The sequence below is a fragment of the Pleurodeles waltl genome, chromosome 1_2 (genome assembly GCF_031143425.1).
Source record: "Pleurodeles waltl isolate 20211129_DDA chromosome 1_2, aPleWal1.hap1.20221129, whole genome shotgun sequence".
NCBI classification, from domain to species: domain Eukaryota; kingdom Metazoa; phylum Chordata; class Amphibia; order Caudata; family Salamandridae; genus Pleurodeles; species Pleurodeles waltl.
Window position 1 is genome coordinate 176796274 of NC_090437.1, and position 16682 is coordinate 176812955.

Consider the following 16682-nt stretch of genomic DNA (forward strand, 5'->3'; position numbering starts at 1 on the left):
CACTAACTGTGGGTTCCTGGGTAGAGTTTGCCACAAGTCACTGGTCCATGGGAGTTACTCCACTGGTTTGTGGAAGCAGGAATACTAGCTCACAGATCTTGCTTGTTCCTAGTGACCAAAACATGGGCTGACCATCGTGGGTGCTGGATGGCATTGGAGGGTACATGGAACAGGGAACGCTGTAGCATCTTGGTACCGCCAAGGAGGCAGGGCCTGAGGTGGATGGGGGACTGGTTGACTGAAATCCCTGATGTTCTGCTGGTGGTGGGTGAGGACCTTAATCCTACCCTTCAAGGGGACCTTGATAGGATACTCCACAATAGACTGCCAGGAGGGATGTCTGGAGGGATGCGCAAGGATGATCCTTGCCTTTGTAGGTTCACAGAGGCTCCGGTGAACCTTTGGCAGACGGCTCACCAGAGGGTTAGACAATACTCGCATGCATCCTCCGCTGCCAGATCCGTGCCAGGACTGGACTACTTCCTGCTGCCACTAACGTACCAAAGCAGATTTCGTAACATGACCTACCTCCCGCTGGGTATTTTAAAATCACTCCCCAGTGTATATGGAGCTCTGGCACCCTGGAGTGCACATCAGCGCCGGCTGGTTTTTGGATCCCTGGGAGCTAATGGACTGAGCTACCTGACAATACAGACAATGAGCAACAACCAGGTGGTGTGAGGCCTTGGGGCAGTCCTGTCGGGGGCCTATAAATCGGTGCTCAGGAGTCACATGATTTCCCTTGCAAATGGGGCGAGACGAGGCAGTTTGGAGACAGTATTAGAACTGGAAGGGGAGACACAAAAGGGTGAGGAGACAAACACAGAGGCTCCTGATCTGCACCTGGCTGATCACCTGTCATGGCTTAGGGAAAACTACTAACAGCTACTGCATCAGAAAGCCAGAACGCTCTACAAGACGAAACGGAGTAGGATCTATAAGCAGGGAGGCAATGCAGGAAAGTTATTGGTGTCTCTTGACAAGTAGAAGGAGGGTCAGAGATGGATCTCCATGATCCATACACCGTGGGGGCACACTGACACATACAGAGGAGGGCATAGCTCGAACCTTTGCACAGTATTTGGAAGGCCTATACACTCTGCACCTTTCTCCAGAGGCTGAGAAGGATAAGTACACTCATCGCCAACATCCCGGTCCCCCAGTTAAGGAGATTAGAAATACATTCCCTAGAGAAGAACATCATTCAGGGGGAGATTGCAGAGGCTCTATCCCAGCTGAAACAAAGGAAATAGTCAGGACCAAATGACTGTCCCCCCCACGTTTTTCAAATGTGTCAAAATTAAGGTGGTGCAGCCGTTGAGAAATGTGTTTTATAGTTCCAGGGCACAAGTCATCTTACTGCAGGTCCTCAGGAAGGTGCACATGGTCCTCATCCATAATTTGGACAAGGTGCTAGAGAATTGTGCTTCATACTGGCCATAGCCCTTTTAAACGCTAAAACCAAAATACTGGTGAAAGCTCTGGCAAACCACTTGATGCAGGTCATCAATGGCATTGCAGACCCTGACCAGTTCAGCTTTATGCCTTGCAGGTCCACAAGACAACTTCCGAATCCTGTTTGGCTGCATGACTCATAGACACATGGTGAGGGAACAGGCTGTAATTCTTGCGCTGGATGTCGAGAAAGCCTTCAACTCTCTGGACTGGTTCCACATTTTGACCCTCCTGAAGATGATGAGTCTCCAGCCCTCATTCCTGGCCTGAAGGTGTCTACTCTACTGTAATATAAGGGCAAGGGTTAAAGTCAATGGAACTCTTTCAGAATAGTTTTATTTAGGCAGGGGCACCTGACAGGGCTGCTCCCTGTCATCCTTGTTATTTGCGGTGGCTATGGAGCCCTTGGCAAACTGGATTGGGGATGCACAGCTGAGGGGAATAATATGGATCAGCAGATTGTCTACGCCAACCTCATTTAGCTTTTTGCTGGCTGACCCAAACGACTCCCTTCCACGAGTTCTGGAGATTCGTCTGCTCCTTTTTGGGTATTAGGATCAACTGGGGGAATTCTATGCTATACCCCCAGATGCCCTGCATCCACAGGCAGGGTAGTCTTGTCCACTGATGTAGAAGGTGGCGGGTTTAATTTACCTGGGTGTCTATGAGACGGGGAAACGTAATGTATTTCATGAAAGAGACTTAAGCCGGATTCTGTCAAATTTATTTATACAGGGATGTAAAACGCTGGTGCTGCATATCCCTTTCCCTACTAGGGGGAGCAGCACTATTTAAAATGATCTACCTTCCCAAGTTCCTTACTGTCTTACAAAATTTGAGATCCCGGACTACTTCTTTTGGTCAGTAGTTGCTGGATTTAGACGCTTGCTATGGAACAGGTTTAAACCTTGTGTAGCACTCTCCACTCTAGGCGACTGATGACCAGGAGAATCACGCTCCCTGACCTGTGCCTTTACCTTTAGACAGCCCAACTATTAGTGGTTAATGAGTTTTCCTCCACTGGCCGACTGGAACCACCCCTTTTAGCAGATCAATGGGCAATGGACCCAAGGGGCTATGCGTGGCAGTTGCATGGGCCCAATAGGGTGAGGCACCTTGCAGAGGCATCAAGGATTGATACTTTTAAGATCTAATCACACTAGTGAGGGTTCTGGACATGTTCACACTGGTGATGTGCAGTGCCCAATGGTTTGTGAAGATTTACAGTTGAAGTAAGAGAACCCTAGAACAGAAGTTGTCAGGGGACCCATATGAGTATCACAGCTGTGGACTCAGAATATCTATATGTTGAGGTCTTTAAATGCTTTTCCTTCGTGCTCCATTGGTAAATACCTTATATACTCAATGACTAAAGGTTCATTTAGTTCAGCAAATGTTTCCAACATTCCGATATGCCATAGACTGCCCTCAAATCATCTTGATTGACTTTACCACTGAGACAAGAACAATGTGTCTGTTTCCCTCTGCTGAGGTTTTGTATTTGAAAGAGAGGAAGGTGTCTGAGGTTTTGAAGCATGGGCAGTGGTAAAGGGCTTGCCATATTATCCTGTCTGAAGTATGCAGTAACAGTAGGGAAGTTTTATGAAGAACGTCAAATGAAGGAGTACAAACCAAGTATAGAGACCTTGGAGGTGGAACCTTGTAGCCTCTCAAAAACCAATGATTTAGAGGAAGTGGATGAAACTAGTCTGAGAGTGCCCAAGTGCAATGTTCCTTTCTATTCAGTTCCAAACCATTGTGAATACCTATTATGGAGTCAGGGGGTTTCCTTGTACCATGCATGGGTAATGAAATTTGAGTTGACTAGGTTGAGCAAATGGCAGGAGGAGAAGTGTACAAAAAGGATTTCAAGGTCAGAAAGTCAGGTGGGTTTTACTGCCTTGTGGACAATGACCTTGGCTTTAAAACCGCTCTACTTTTAATAAGTAGCCAGTGGAACAGTTTTAACAGTGATTAAATATGAGCATACTTTGGGTGGGTTATTGATAAGTCTGTCCACTGCATTTTGGTCCAGGTGAAGTTGGTAAAGAGAAGGGTGGGGAGTGGTGAGGTAGGACACTAGTCCAAGCTACACTGCACTAGTGTATTGATACCTGGAACCTGAATATGTTCATATATGAAACGAAGGAGTAATCTTAACATTCTAATGTGCCAGAACCTGGTCTTGGCTACTCTTGCAATTTCAGTCTTCAAAGAGGGACCAGAACCAATATATATGCCTAGCCTGTTGGCGGACGCGGCAGCAGGTGGTATAGGGCCCATCAAGTAATTCCATTGCAAGGCTTTTGTATACAGATTATAAGAAGGAAGAGAATAAACTCTATTTTAAAATGAATCAGATTTTGAAAATGATTAGCCATCCACTAGTGAATCAAAGTTAAACAATCTGATCTTATTTGATAAATAGGTCTTGAGCCATTTGGATGATGAGAGACCAAAAATTGTTTTGGTGTCATCCAAGTACATTTAAAAGTGCACCCCTTCTCGACAAAGTAGGTTAGCCAAAGAAGCATGAAGATGTTAAACAGGAGGGGCAACAGTATCATACCCTGTGGGACACCGATCCCCAAAAGCTTTAAGCTCAGACCAAAAGAGAAAAGAGCTACTACTTGATGACAATGCTATAAGTACGATGTTATCCACGTGAGGCCAGAGACACCAATGTCTGTTAGCCTGAATATTAGAATGGGTTAATTGATGATGTTGTTGAATGACGCAAACAGATCCAAGAACTGCCTGGCATAGTTCATACTAATAAAGAACACCTCCAAGGGAATTAAAGAGACCAAGTGTCTCTCTTTGAGATCAACCCCAGGCGGACCCTGTTGGGTTCAGCAATATGAGGCTGATGTCCACCATCTGCAGTATTTAATAATACTGAGCTTCTGTTGCAGAAGAGCTGTGCAAGGGAGCCGCAAAGGAAACTAAGTACAGGAATTCACCTCACCCATTCAGCTCTCATTATTAGTGAAATTTTACTTGCAATTCAAAGTCTCTCTGGCCCGGAATTATAAGGTCTGTAGGTTTGTACCTGACATTTCTAGACCTGGACATACTGGGCCTGTCTGTACTGCTGCTGGGGCAGTGGCACTGGGCAGCATCACAGCTCCTTCGGGCACAAGCCTGCTCTGCACCCCTGCTCCTACACCCTTTAAACCTCACAACCCCCACCGTCCTACTGCAGACACTTTTCACCTGCTCAGAGCAGCTGGAAAATGTCAGACTTTTTTCCTATTGAATCGAGGAAAACTACCTAGAAAAGGACGCAGTATTACCATTACCAGGTCCAATGGGTTGTTCTTCATTCAAAAGGTAGGGGGGATGTGGGGAGGGGAGGTCTCAAAATCGCTGGAATTTGGTTTGGGGATACCAGCTGGAATCACAGTTTGTAGTGCCGCAGCACTCCAACACTAAATTCCACAATATTTGTAAGGAGGGCCTATGTCATGACTAAAATAAATGTGTCCAACAACATCTTTTTTCTGATATGGTCAAATACCTGTGGCACCTCGATTTCTAGGATGGTACACATGTAGACTTCAGTATGAGGAAACAGCCTGTTAAAATTAATAAGCTACGCTTTTCCCTCAACAAGGAAAGTACTCCCTGTTGCTCAATGGAGAAACGTCCTTCATTCACTTCATCAATTTTGAGGGCTTTTTGGCATTCAAATCTCGAAAATTATTTCTTCTTCCTTTTGCCTAAGCAAATCTCCAGATGGTTCCAGGATGGAAAACTATCTACAAAAGCTTTCGGGTCTGTGTGTGTCGGACAAATTTTGCAGATGGGCTGACTTATATAGCAGCTTCAGTAAGCGGATTCAGCCGCACAAACATTTCACTATGGGGTTTTGTGAGTTAAGCCCATCTAGGATGGCAAAAAGCACATTCTTGATTCTGTGACGGTTTTACCTATGCAAATGCCTTATGTGACAAATACCTTGTGAATTGGTTGAATCATAAGGAGATTACAAAATACTGCAGAATCTGGCTAAATGTAACATATGCATTCTAAATATAAACATGCATTGAAGGAGAAAATTAATGAATAAAGATGCAGAAACTTGTGAATAGATCTATTGAGAGCACACTTTAAACACTACAAATAGCGCATTTGCGTAATTTTCAAAATTCTCTTTTTTTCAGCCTTATTTTGCTTGTCCTCTCTAGATACTTGTTACAGGATTAATGAAATAATAAGTAAACATTACCAAGTGAAAAATATGTTATATGACGCTCAACAAGCAAAGTACAGCAGGCAATTCCTCATTTATTGGCTCAAGTGCTTGCTTTGTACGTATAAACAAACTCAACTTTATCCCACTCACGTTTTCTGAATCACGTGAAGTGCAGCCACAAGTTTGGTGTAACATAACTGGAGAACACCTCCAAACCTCACAAATGACATGAATACTTCCCACATCACCCGCACTATAAAAAATGCATATTTTTACCAACCTCACACAACAAAGCGAGTTACTGTTTATTCGAACAAGCAGAAAGTGCTCTGTGGCCTGGTAAGGGCCGGGAGAGCTAAATAGAAAGACTAAAATAAAATACTATAGCATATCTTTAAGGGTGTTTACAAACCTTGTTTAGGTTATTTTGATAGATGCCATTCAGTTGGCTTACGTAGGCGTCTCGTTTTTCTTTAATTGTTCTGCAACAACATACAAACTACTGTTACAAAGCCAAATCACACTTTACCTTTAGATGTTTTAACTACGTAAACAAAACAGGCAGAACAGTAATATCCACTGTGCCAAGGAAGATGGATTTCAGTCAAATACATCTGTTCCACAAATCGAATCTGCCATCAACCTACTTAAAAGAAAAATTGCGCACAAAAAAAAAAAAAGTTTCTCTCTGATTCTAAAAGGGAATGTCTAATTAGCTTTTCGAGGACCAGGAAAGGAGCAACTAATCCTGCAAGATGGTGGGATACAAGACACGTGGGACGTGTCATCCAATCCAGAAACCATAAACTAGCCAGAAAATAAAGCCAGCCCTGCTGGAGCATGGTTCCAAGTGAGGTTGGAGAAACTTTAGGCTGTGCATGATAGAGGCAGCGTTTAAGAGTAACCTGCAAAGTTAATTTTCATCTGTGTATTATTGGATTGAATTGTAGTGAGGTGCATTGGACTGGAGTGAGGTGGACTAGATTGGATTGGATTTGGGTGGATTGGAGTGCGGTAGGTTGGACTGGGGTGGGGGAATTGGAGTGGGGTAGACTGGAGTGGGTAGAATTTTTTGGAGTGAGGTGGATCTGATTGAGGTGCATTGGATTGGACAGTGGTGGACTAGATTGGGGTGGACTGGACTGAAGTGATTGGAATGGACAGGAGTGTGGTGAATTGGTATGGAGTGGATTGGGGCGGGTGGATTAAGGTGTATTGGATTAGCCTGGGGAGGACTGGAGTGAGGTGCGGTGGACTATACTAGAATTGATTGGAGTGGGATGGGGTGGATTGGGGTGGGTGGATTAGATTGGTGTGAACCGAACTGAGAAGGACTGTAGAGGGATGGAGTTGGGTGGATTGGGTTTGATTTGGTTGGAGGTGGGTTGATGGATTGGACTGGATGGTGTGTAATGGACTGGAATGAGGTGTAATAGATTGTACTGGGTGGATTGTAGTGGGACGAACTGGATTTGAGTGGGGTGGATTGGACTGTGGTGGATTAGAGTAGGGTGGATTGGACTGGAGTGGGGTGAATTGGATTGGAATGGGGTGCGTTGGAATATGGTGGATAGAATTGGTGTGGGGTGGTCTGGATTGATGTATGGTAGATTGGATTTGAGTGAGGTGGACTGATTTGGAGTGGACTGGATTGGGTTGGAGCTGGGTAGACTGGATTGGAGTGATGTGCGTTGGAGTGGAGTGGAGTGGGCTGGGGTGAGCTGGGATGGACTGGATTGGTGCGCAAGGAAAGATTGGACTGTGTCTGGAGGACTTGTGTGGACTGGAGTAGGATGGATTGGAGTGGGGTGGACTGGATTAGGGAGGACTGGCGTGGGGTAAGGTGGGGCGGATTGCAGTGGGGCGCACTGGAGTGGGATGGATTGTAGGAGGTTGAATGGACTGAACTGGAGTGGGGTGGAGTGTGTTGGATTGGAGTGGGGTTGACTGTGCAGTAGATTGGAATGGGGTGGATTGCACTGGTCTGGGGTGGATTGGAATGGAATAATCCGGGGTGGACTGAATTGACTGGGATGGATTGGATTGTGTGGGGGAGATTGGACTGCAGTGGGGCGGATTGGATTGGATTGTGGTGTACTGCACGATTATGTGTTACAGCATAATCTTGCAATTTACGCATAAGAAAGAAACAATGTTGCTTTGCAATATTTAGAACAAGATAATCAACATATTTTGAGAACAGCAACACAATGAGCAAAAACAAAAAATAACATGAGTGCAAAGTGAGAACAGAAAACTTGGCAAACTAAAAGAAACTTAACTATAGAAAGTAAAACTCAGCCATTCTGCTTATCCTGCTAGGCACGTTTTTGCAGGGCACAATAAGTTAAAAAGAACAAAATAATACTTCAATCACGTTGGGAGCAGCAGACGGGCACTTTTTAAGTTGAATCAATCAGTGCCTGCTGCTCGCTCCACAGAAAGGAATAGAAATGATGCTTGGCCTGCAGTGACCAAGTACAAGGCTTTAAAGAAGAGCGCCATGCAAGCCAACATATGGTAGGCAACAATATTAACAACAGTGTCTCGCAAGCGAGACACATGAACTAGAGCATACTATCGCACTCTGACCCTAAAAACGCGTTAACAGAGGAGACTGTGTCCTACAGCCCTGTGGAGTTGCTGAGACAACAGAGGCAGCCAAGAGGTACATGAGGTTCTTTTAGCAGGGAAAATATTTGGACTCAGAGGGCGGAGTTTTGATTTAGTGAGATACTGAAGGCAGTAATCATGTTTCTGTGATCAAGTCTGGTTTGGAATCCAAAATGGAATGGGTGAAGCCATGTCTGAAAATAAATCTTGGGATGGAGTTCTGGTAGAACACGGAGCCGAGGGGCCGTGACAGAAGCAGATTCAGACATGGTGATGTGAAACCATCAACTTTACAATTAATGTTTCTGTGAAGTAGTTTTTGTCAGACAATTTGACGCTGAAAAAATGCATTGCCCTTATGGACTTATGCTCTTCTGAAGTTACCACTAATGGAATTTTCCTTCAAAGAAAACTCCCACTTAACAGTGGAAAAAGCAAATTAAATGATAAGAATAACATTTCACTTTTACTCCACTAACAATTTGGTCACCAAAGACTCTAAGGGACTCCACGGAGAACTCTCTCTGCTGCCAGATGTACAGATGTTTGCACACTGACTGTTTTGTAAATGAAAATGCAATTTGCAATGCGACCTAAATCACTGCATTCCAAATTGTCCGTTCATGTTTCGTCACAAACGACCTGCCTAACATATATTAATTACGAAGGTCGAAATTTACATTTGTGATTGGCTGAGGATGCAGAGATGGAGACCTGCAAGGGACCGTAGAACTCCATTTCTGCATTTGCTTTCCAAAATGGGAAGGAGTTTTTTAAAGAAGGAGGCGTCCATTAATGGGAAACGCGCTGGTTTCTCCAAGGCTGCCTGACTTGTCCCAAGGGGACTGCTTTCCCTTTGTGCATCAAGTATCATGCCACCCGTATGTGCTGATATCGGTTTTCCTACTCATTTGATTGCACCCTTAGCAGCCCCCTTAACTTGACATCAGCAGTGTGACTCCAATCTGAAGAGTGTCCTTCACCCTCTAGGTCTGCCGCCCTTGACTGTCACATCCCAGGTGGGAAAGCGATCATCCTGTGGCACACTGGTACGGTCTCCTCTGTCCATTTATTTTGTCAGGCGTCAAAGAATGAAAATGTCACTTACCCAGTGTACATCTGTTTGTGGCATTAGTCGCTGCAGATTCACATGCTGTGCATAGTCCGCTGTCTGGTGTTGGGTCGGAGTGTTACAAGTTGTTTTTCTTCGAAGAAGTCTTTTCGAGTCACGAGACCGAGGGACTCCTCCTCCTTTGTTTCCATTGCGCATGGGCGTCGACTCCATCTTAGATTGTTTTCCCCGCAGAGGGTGAGGTAGGAGTTGTGTATGTTAGTAATAGTGCCCATGCAATGGAATGAATAAGTATGTACAAAATAAAGTTTAAGTAATATATTTACAAATGTACAAATGTTGAAGATTACTTCCAAACGGCTACAGGCTCCCGGGGAGGCGGGTGGGCGCATGTGAATCTGCAGCGACTAATGCCACGAACAGATGTACACTGGGTAAGTGACATTTTCAGTTCGGTGGCATGTGTAGCTGTTGATACACATGCTGTGCATAGACTAGTAAGCAGTTATCTCCCCAAAAGCGGTGGCTCAGCCTGTAGGAGTGGAAGTAGTTTGAAATAAAGTTCTTAGTACGGCTTGACCTACTGTGGCTTGTTGTGCGGATAACACGTCTACACAGTAGTGCTTAGTAAATGTGTGAGGCGTAGACCATGTGGCTGCCTTACATATTTCGTTCATTGGAATATTTCCTAGGAAGGCCATGGTAGCGCCTTTCTTTCTGGTTGAGTGTGCCTTTGGTGTAATGGGCAGCTCTCTTTTTGCTTTAAGGTAGCAGGTTTCGATACACTTAACTATCCATCTGGCTATACCCTGTTTTGATATTGGGTTCCCTGTATGAGGTTTTTGAAATGCAATAAACAGTTGTTTTGTTTTCCTAATTAGTTTTGTTCTGTCAATGTAGTACATTAGTGCTCTTCTGATGTCTAATGTATGTAGTGCCCTTTCAGCTACTGAGTCTGGCTGTGGAAAGAACACTGGTAGTTCTACTGTTTGATTTAAGTGGAACGGTGAAATAACTTTTGGTAAAAATTTAGGACTGGTTCTTAGAACTACCTTGTTTTTGTGTATTTGAATAAAAGGTTCTTGTATAGTAAACGCTTGAATTTCGCTTACTCTTCTTAGAGATGTAATGGCAATGAGAAATGCAACCTTCCACGTTAAGAATTGCATTTCGCAAGAATGCATGGGTTCGAAAGGTGGACCCATGAGTCTTGTTAAGACGATGTTGAGGTTCCATGAAGGAACAGGTGGTGTTCCTGGTGGTATAATTCTTTTTAGGCCTTCCATAAACGCTTTAATGACAGGTATCCTAAATAGTGAAGTTGAATGGGTAATCTGCAGGTATGCAGAAATTGCTGCGAGGTGTATCTTTATGGAAGAGAAGGCCAGATTTGATTTCTGCAAATGTAGTAAGTATCCTACTACATCCTTTGGAGATGCATGTAATGGTTGAACTTGATTACTATGGCAGTAGCAAACAAATCTTTTCCATTTACTTGCATAGCAGTGTCTAGTGGATGGCCTTCTAGCCTGTTTTATGACCTCCATACATTCTTGGGTGAGGTTTAAATGTCTGAATTCTAGGATTTCAGGAGCCAGATTGCTAGATTCAGCGATGCTGGGTTTGGATGCCTGATCTGTTGTTTGTGTTGTGTTAGCAGATCTGGCCTGTTGGGTAGCTTGACATGGGGTACTACTGACAGGTCTAGTAGTGTTGTGTACCAGGGTTGTTTTGCCCATGTTGGTGCTATTAGTATGAGTTTGAGTTTGTTTTGACTCAATTTGTTTACTAGATATGGAAGGAGAGGGAGAGGGGGAAAAGCGTATGCAAATATCCCTGACCAATTCATCCATAGAGCATTGCCTTGAGACTGCCTGTGTGGGTACCTGGATGCAAAGTTTTGGCATTTTGCGTTCTCCTTTGTTGCAAATAGGTCTATTTGAGGTGTTCCCCAAATGTGGAAATAAGTGTTTAGAATTTGGGGGTGAATCTCCCATTCGTGGACTTGTTGGTGATCTCGAGAGAGGTTGTCTGCTAGTTGATTCTGGATCCCTGGAATAAACTGTGCTATTAGGCGAATGTGGTTGTGAATTGCCCATTGCCATATCTTTTGTGCCAGGAGGCACAGCTGTGTCGAGTGTGTTCCCCCCTGTTTGTTTAGATAATACATTGTTGTCATGTTGTCTGTTTTGACAAGAATGTATTTGTGGGTTATGATGGGTTGAAATGCTTTCAACGCTAGGAATACTGCTAACAATTCGAGGTGATTTATATGCAACTTTGTTTGATGTACGTCCCATTGTCCTTGGATGCTGTGTTGATTGAGGTGTGCTCCCCACCCTGTCATGAAAGCATCTGTTGTTATCATGTATTGTGGCACTGGGTCTTGGAAAGGCCGCCCTTTGTTTAAATTTATACTGTTCCACCATAGAAGCGAGATGTATGTTTGGCGGTCTATCAACACCAGATCTAGAAGGTGACCCTGTGCCTGTGACCATTGCGATGCTAGGCACTGTTGTAAGGGCCTCATGTGCAGTCTTGCGTTTGGGACAATGGCTATGCATGAAGACATCATGCCTAGGAGTTTTAATATCATCTTTGCATGTATTTTTTGTGTCGGATACATGGCTTGTATAACCTTGTAAAAATGTTGAACCCTTTGTGGACTTGGAGTGGCTATCCCCTTTGTTGTGTTGATTGTTGCTCCTAAGTATTGCTGTGTTTTGCACGGCAGAATGTGTGATTTTGCATAGTTGATGGAGAAACCGAGTTTGTAGAGGGTTTGTATGACATACTCTGTGTGGTGTGAACACTTTGTTGGGGAGTTGGTCTTGATTAGCCAATCGTCTAGGTAGGGGAACACGTGTATTTGCTGCCTTCTGATATGTGCAGCTACTACTGCTAGGCATTTTGTAAATACTCTTGGTGCGGTCGTTATACCGAACGGCAACACTTTGAATTGGTAATGTATTCCCTTGAATACGAACCTTAGGTATTTCCTGTGCGAGGGATGTATCGGTATGTGGAAATACGCGTCCTTTAGATCTAAGGTTGTCATATAGTCTTGTTGTTTTAGCAGTGGTAATACGTCTTGTAACGTGACCATGTGAAAGTGTTCCGATTTGATGTAGATGTTTAGTGTTCTGAGATCTAAGATTGGTCTCAGTGTTTTGTCTTTTTTTGGTATTAGAAAGTACAGTGAGTAAACTCCTGTGTTCCTTTGTGTACGTGGTACAAATTCTATTGCGTCCTTTTGCAGTAATGCCTGAACATCTAATTCCAGAAGGTCTAAATGCTGTTTTGACATATTTTGTGTTTTTGGTGGGACATTTGGAGGGATTTGGAGAAATTCTATGCAATAACCATGTTGGATAATTGCTAAGACCCAAGTGTCTGTTGTTATCTCCTCCCAAGCTTTGTAAAATTGGCTTAGTCTTCCCCCCACTGGTGTTGTGTGAAGGGGTTGAGGGACTTGTGAGTCACTGTTTGGTTGTAGGGGTTTTGGGACCTTGAAATTTTCCCCGGTTTCTAGGGAATTGTCCCCCTCTGTACTGGCCCCGAAAGCCTCCCCTTTGGTACTGTCCCTGGTAGGTAGACGGTGTTGATTGTGAGGTGCTGGCTTGTGTGGCTTGACCCCGAAACCCCCCTCTGAAGGTTGGTCTGCGAAATGTGCCAAAAGTGCCTCTGCCCTGCGGGGAATAGAGTGCGCCCATGGCCTTGGCTGTGTCAGTGTCCTTTTTTAATTTCTCAATTGCCGTGTCCACTTCGGGTCCAAACAATTGTTGTTCGTTGAACGGCATATTGAGCACTGCTTGTTGAATCTCGGGTTTAAACCCGGAGGTGCGCAACCATGCGTGCCTTCTTATGGTTACCGCGGTATTTATTGTTCTTGCAGCTGTATCCGCTGCATCCATAGAGGAGCGTATTTGGTTATTAGAGATATTTTGTCCCTCCTCAACCACTTGTTTTGCCCGTTTTTGTAATTCTTTGGGTAGATGCTCGATAAGATGCTGCATCTCATCCCAATGGGCTCTGTCATATCGCGCTAGGAGCGCCTGAGAGTTCGCGATGCGCCACTGGTTTGCAGCTTGTACAGCAACCCTTTTCCCAGCTGCGTCGAACTTGCGGCTCTCTTTGTCCGGAGGTGGGGCGTCGCCTGATGTGTGCGAGTTGGCTCTCTTGCGAGCTGCCCCTACCACAACTGAATCTGGTGGCAGTTGTGATGTGATATAAGCAGGGTCCGTGGGCGGTGCTTTATATTTTTTCTCCACCCGTGGAGTTATCGCTCTGCTTTTGACAGGTTCTTTAAAGATCTGTCTTGCGTGCCTTAGCATTCCCGGGAGCATAGGCAGGCTTTGATAGGTGCTATGGGTGGAGGAGAGGGTGTTGAAAAGGAAGTCATCCTCGACAGGTTCTGAGTATAACGACACGTTATGGAACTCTGCTGCCCTAGCTACCACCTGTGCATACGCTGTGCTGTCCTCAGGTGGTGAGGGCTTGGTAGGGTACGACTCAGGACTATTGTCTGATACTGGGGCGTCATATAGGTCCCAAGCATCCTGGTCATCTTGGCTCATGGTGGTATGAGCTGGTGAATGTGACGGAGTCTGTGCCGGTGATGTATGAGTTACAGGTGGAGGAGAGGGTGGTGGAGTTACTTTCTTCACCACTTTTGCTTGTGGTGTTTGTTCTTGAGTTTGGAACTCGAGTCTCCTTTTCCTCCTGATTGGGGGAAGAGTGCTGATCTTCCCTGTCCCACTCTGTATGAAGATCCGCTTCTGGGTGTGGTCTACGTCAGTGGTTTGTAACTCTTCTTCAAATCTGTGTTTGCGCATTTGAGAGGACAGTGATTGTTCCTCTGAATACGAGCTGGCAGTCGGTTCGGTTGCAGGGCGTTTTGGCACCGAAACTGTGTCTTTGCTTGTTTTCGGCTCCGAGGAGAATTTTCTCTTTTTTGTAGTCGAGCTTTCTCGGCGTCGATCATCCTCGGTGCCGCTGTCTCTGCGTCGAGCAGCTTCGGTTCCGCTGTCTCGGCGTCGACCCTTTTCGGCAGCACTTTCTCGGTCCCGAGATTGCTGCGTGCCTGTGTCTCGACCCGAGTCGGACGATCTCGGCACCAGTTCGCCCTTTTTCGGTGCCGATGGACGGTCACCTATTTTATGGGTTGGGCCATGGCCTGTTGGCAGTGGCGTCCCCTGGGCCTTGTCTGTTTTCCCGTGTGGTGTTTGTTTCGACGTCTTACTCACGGTTTCTTCGACGTCGAACTCCTCCGAGTCCGATTCATGGATGGAGAAGGCTTCCTCTTCTTCTCCTTGTTCCTCGAACCCTCGTTGTCCTGTCGGCGTGGACGCCATTTGCAATCTTCTGGCTCTTCGGTCACGGAGCGTCTTTCGGGACCGAAACGCACGACAGGCCTCACACGTTTCTTCCTTGTGCTCGGGCGACAGGCACAAGTTACAGACCAAATGTTGGTCTGTATATGGATATTTACTGTGGCATTTAGGACAGAATCGGAACGGGGTCCGTTCCATCGGTGTCGATGTTACACGCAGTCGGGCCGACCAGGCCCCGACGGGGGGTCGAAGTTACCCCGAAGGGCTACCGGAGCTCTTCACGATTCGGTGTCGATTCTATCTAACCCGATACAGAACGAAACAATACCGACGTAGTTTTCCGAAGTTATGACTATCTTTCCGTCCCGAAACCCGGAGCGAAAAGGAACACGTCCGAACCCGATGGCGGAAAAAAAACAATCTAAGATGGAGTCGACGCCCATGCGCAATGGAAACAAAGGAGGAGGAGTCCCTCGGTCTCGTGACTCGAAAAGACTTCTTCGAAGAAAAACAACTTGTAACACTCCGACCCAACACCAGACGGCGGACTATGCACAGCATGTGTATCTGCAGCTACACATGCCACCGAACACAGTATTACACTTCTGTGACAGAGGATTTCCAGTTTCCCAAGTCAGGCCTGGAGGTCTACTCCTCTCCTCCACCCACTCCCTTGCCATCACCAGGGTTTCACAGTAGTGTGGTTTACCACTGAAGAAGACTTACAATTTAGCAGAGTAAAAGCCTGGTAGAGTAGAAAGACTTATAGCACAACTCTCCAATCTTCTGATGGAGTGAAGTTTAGATTACTTTGTACTGTGTACAGAATCATGATGGTGGAGTAAGTCGCTGAAGTAACAACAGTACCTACTCCAGATGGACTGTTTTGTCTGTCTTCTAGGTGGGTGGGACTCGTATATATCGCTATTTCTGTTGGCTAAAGCAGGGAACGGCCCTATTTTTCACTTATAATGGGAATGTTTCTAAAGACTTCAGACATATGTGAGTCGATCTATCACCTAGAGGTTATTGTGGTCTGGTCCCCGCTCCATATTTTGACCAACTAAGGGTTTGGGCCACCAGGAGGTAGTCGTCCTGGCTTTCGCTCTGAGTTGTGGCCAACTAAGGGTTCAGGTCACTCACTTCAGAAGCAGGCACCAGTGCTGAGTCACCATGATAACTTTAGGAGTACGGCCTTAATCTCATATAAAGGTAGCCCTTCCAAGGGAATGAGAAGTGTGGCAGCATTGCAGGGAGTCCATAAGTGTGTAGAATCAACAAAGTAGAGAGGAACTTGATCCCGCTGCCCATGTCCCCCACCCCCTGATACAGAGCGCTAAACAACTAGGGAGAGGAAGGCCAGCAGACAATTCACATTGTTAGAGGCCTACTTGAATATTGATAAGGACTTCTTGAATACTGGTGAAGACTTCAGGCGCGCCCCGAACTTCCAACCAAAGCAGTGTCCTTGGGCCTCCCAAGGCCAAGTAATGGTGGATGAGGAAGCATAAGGAAGGGATCCCACTTCCAATGCATCAGCCCCCAGTCACTTAGCCATGCTTTGCAGGCCCAGCCTTGCAGATCAAGCTAGATATCAAAGAGCATCTATCAAATCGAACTCAGGGCAAGGTGGTGAACACCTCTTTCCACAGCAGGTGCCGCACCACCACTGCGCAGAGAGCCATTGTAGATGAGCGGGCCTCCGGTGTCTCCAGATTCCTGGACCGGCTCAACTAGGTCCCAAGAACAGGCTTCACAGGGCAGAGGAGGTGGAGTGGGAGGGGGAACACCACTTCCAGGTCACAGCAGGCTCACCTGCAAACAGCTTCTGGGTAATCATTTAAAATCACAAAGAGACATTGCCAAGAGAGTGCAAATCACTCCTAGCCCTATGCTGTCGGAGTCTACCTTCTTGTGCAGTTTTCTGCTGAATTACAGACCTCAGTCAAATAAGATACACAAACACACACGCACACACAAAAACACATTTTCTCACTGCCTAGACTCATCA

At 45.7% G+C, this 16682-nt stretch overlaps 1 protein-coding gene across 1 annotated transcript in view; it reads right to left on the reverse strand.

Moving 5' to 3' along the window:
• GSR (glutathione-disulfide reductase) overlaps positions 1-16682 on the reverse strand; it is a 175813-nt gene that overhangs the window by 112000 nt on the left and 47131 nt on the right. The window contains exon 4 of the mRNA XM_069237415.1: positions 6066-6135. Coding sequence (XP_069093516.1) covers positions 6066-6135 — 70 coding nt within the window. The remainder of the gene's footprint in view (positions 1-6065; positions 6136-16682) is intronic.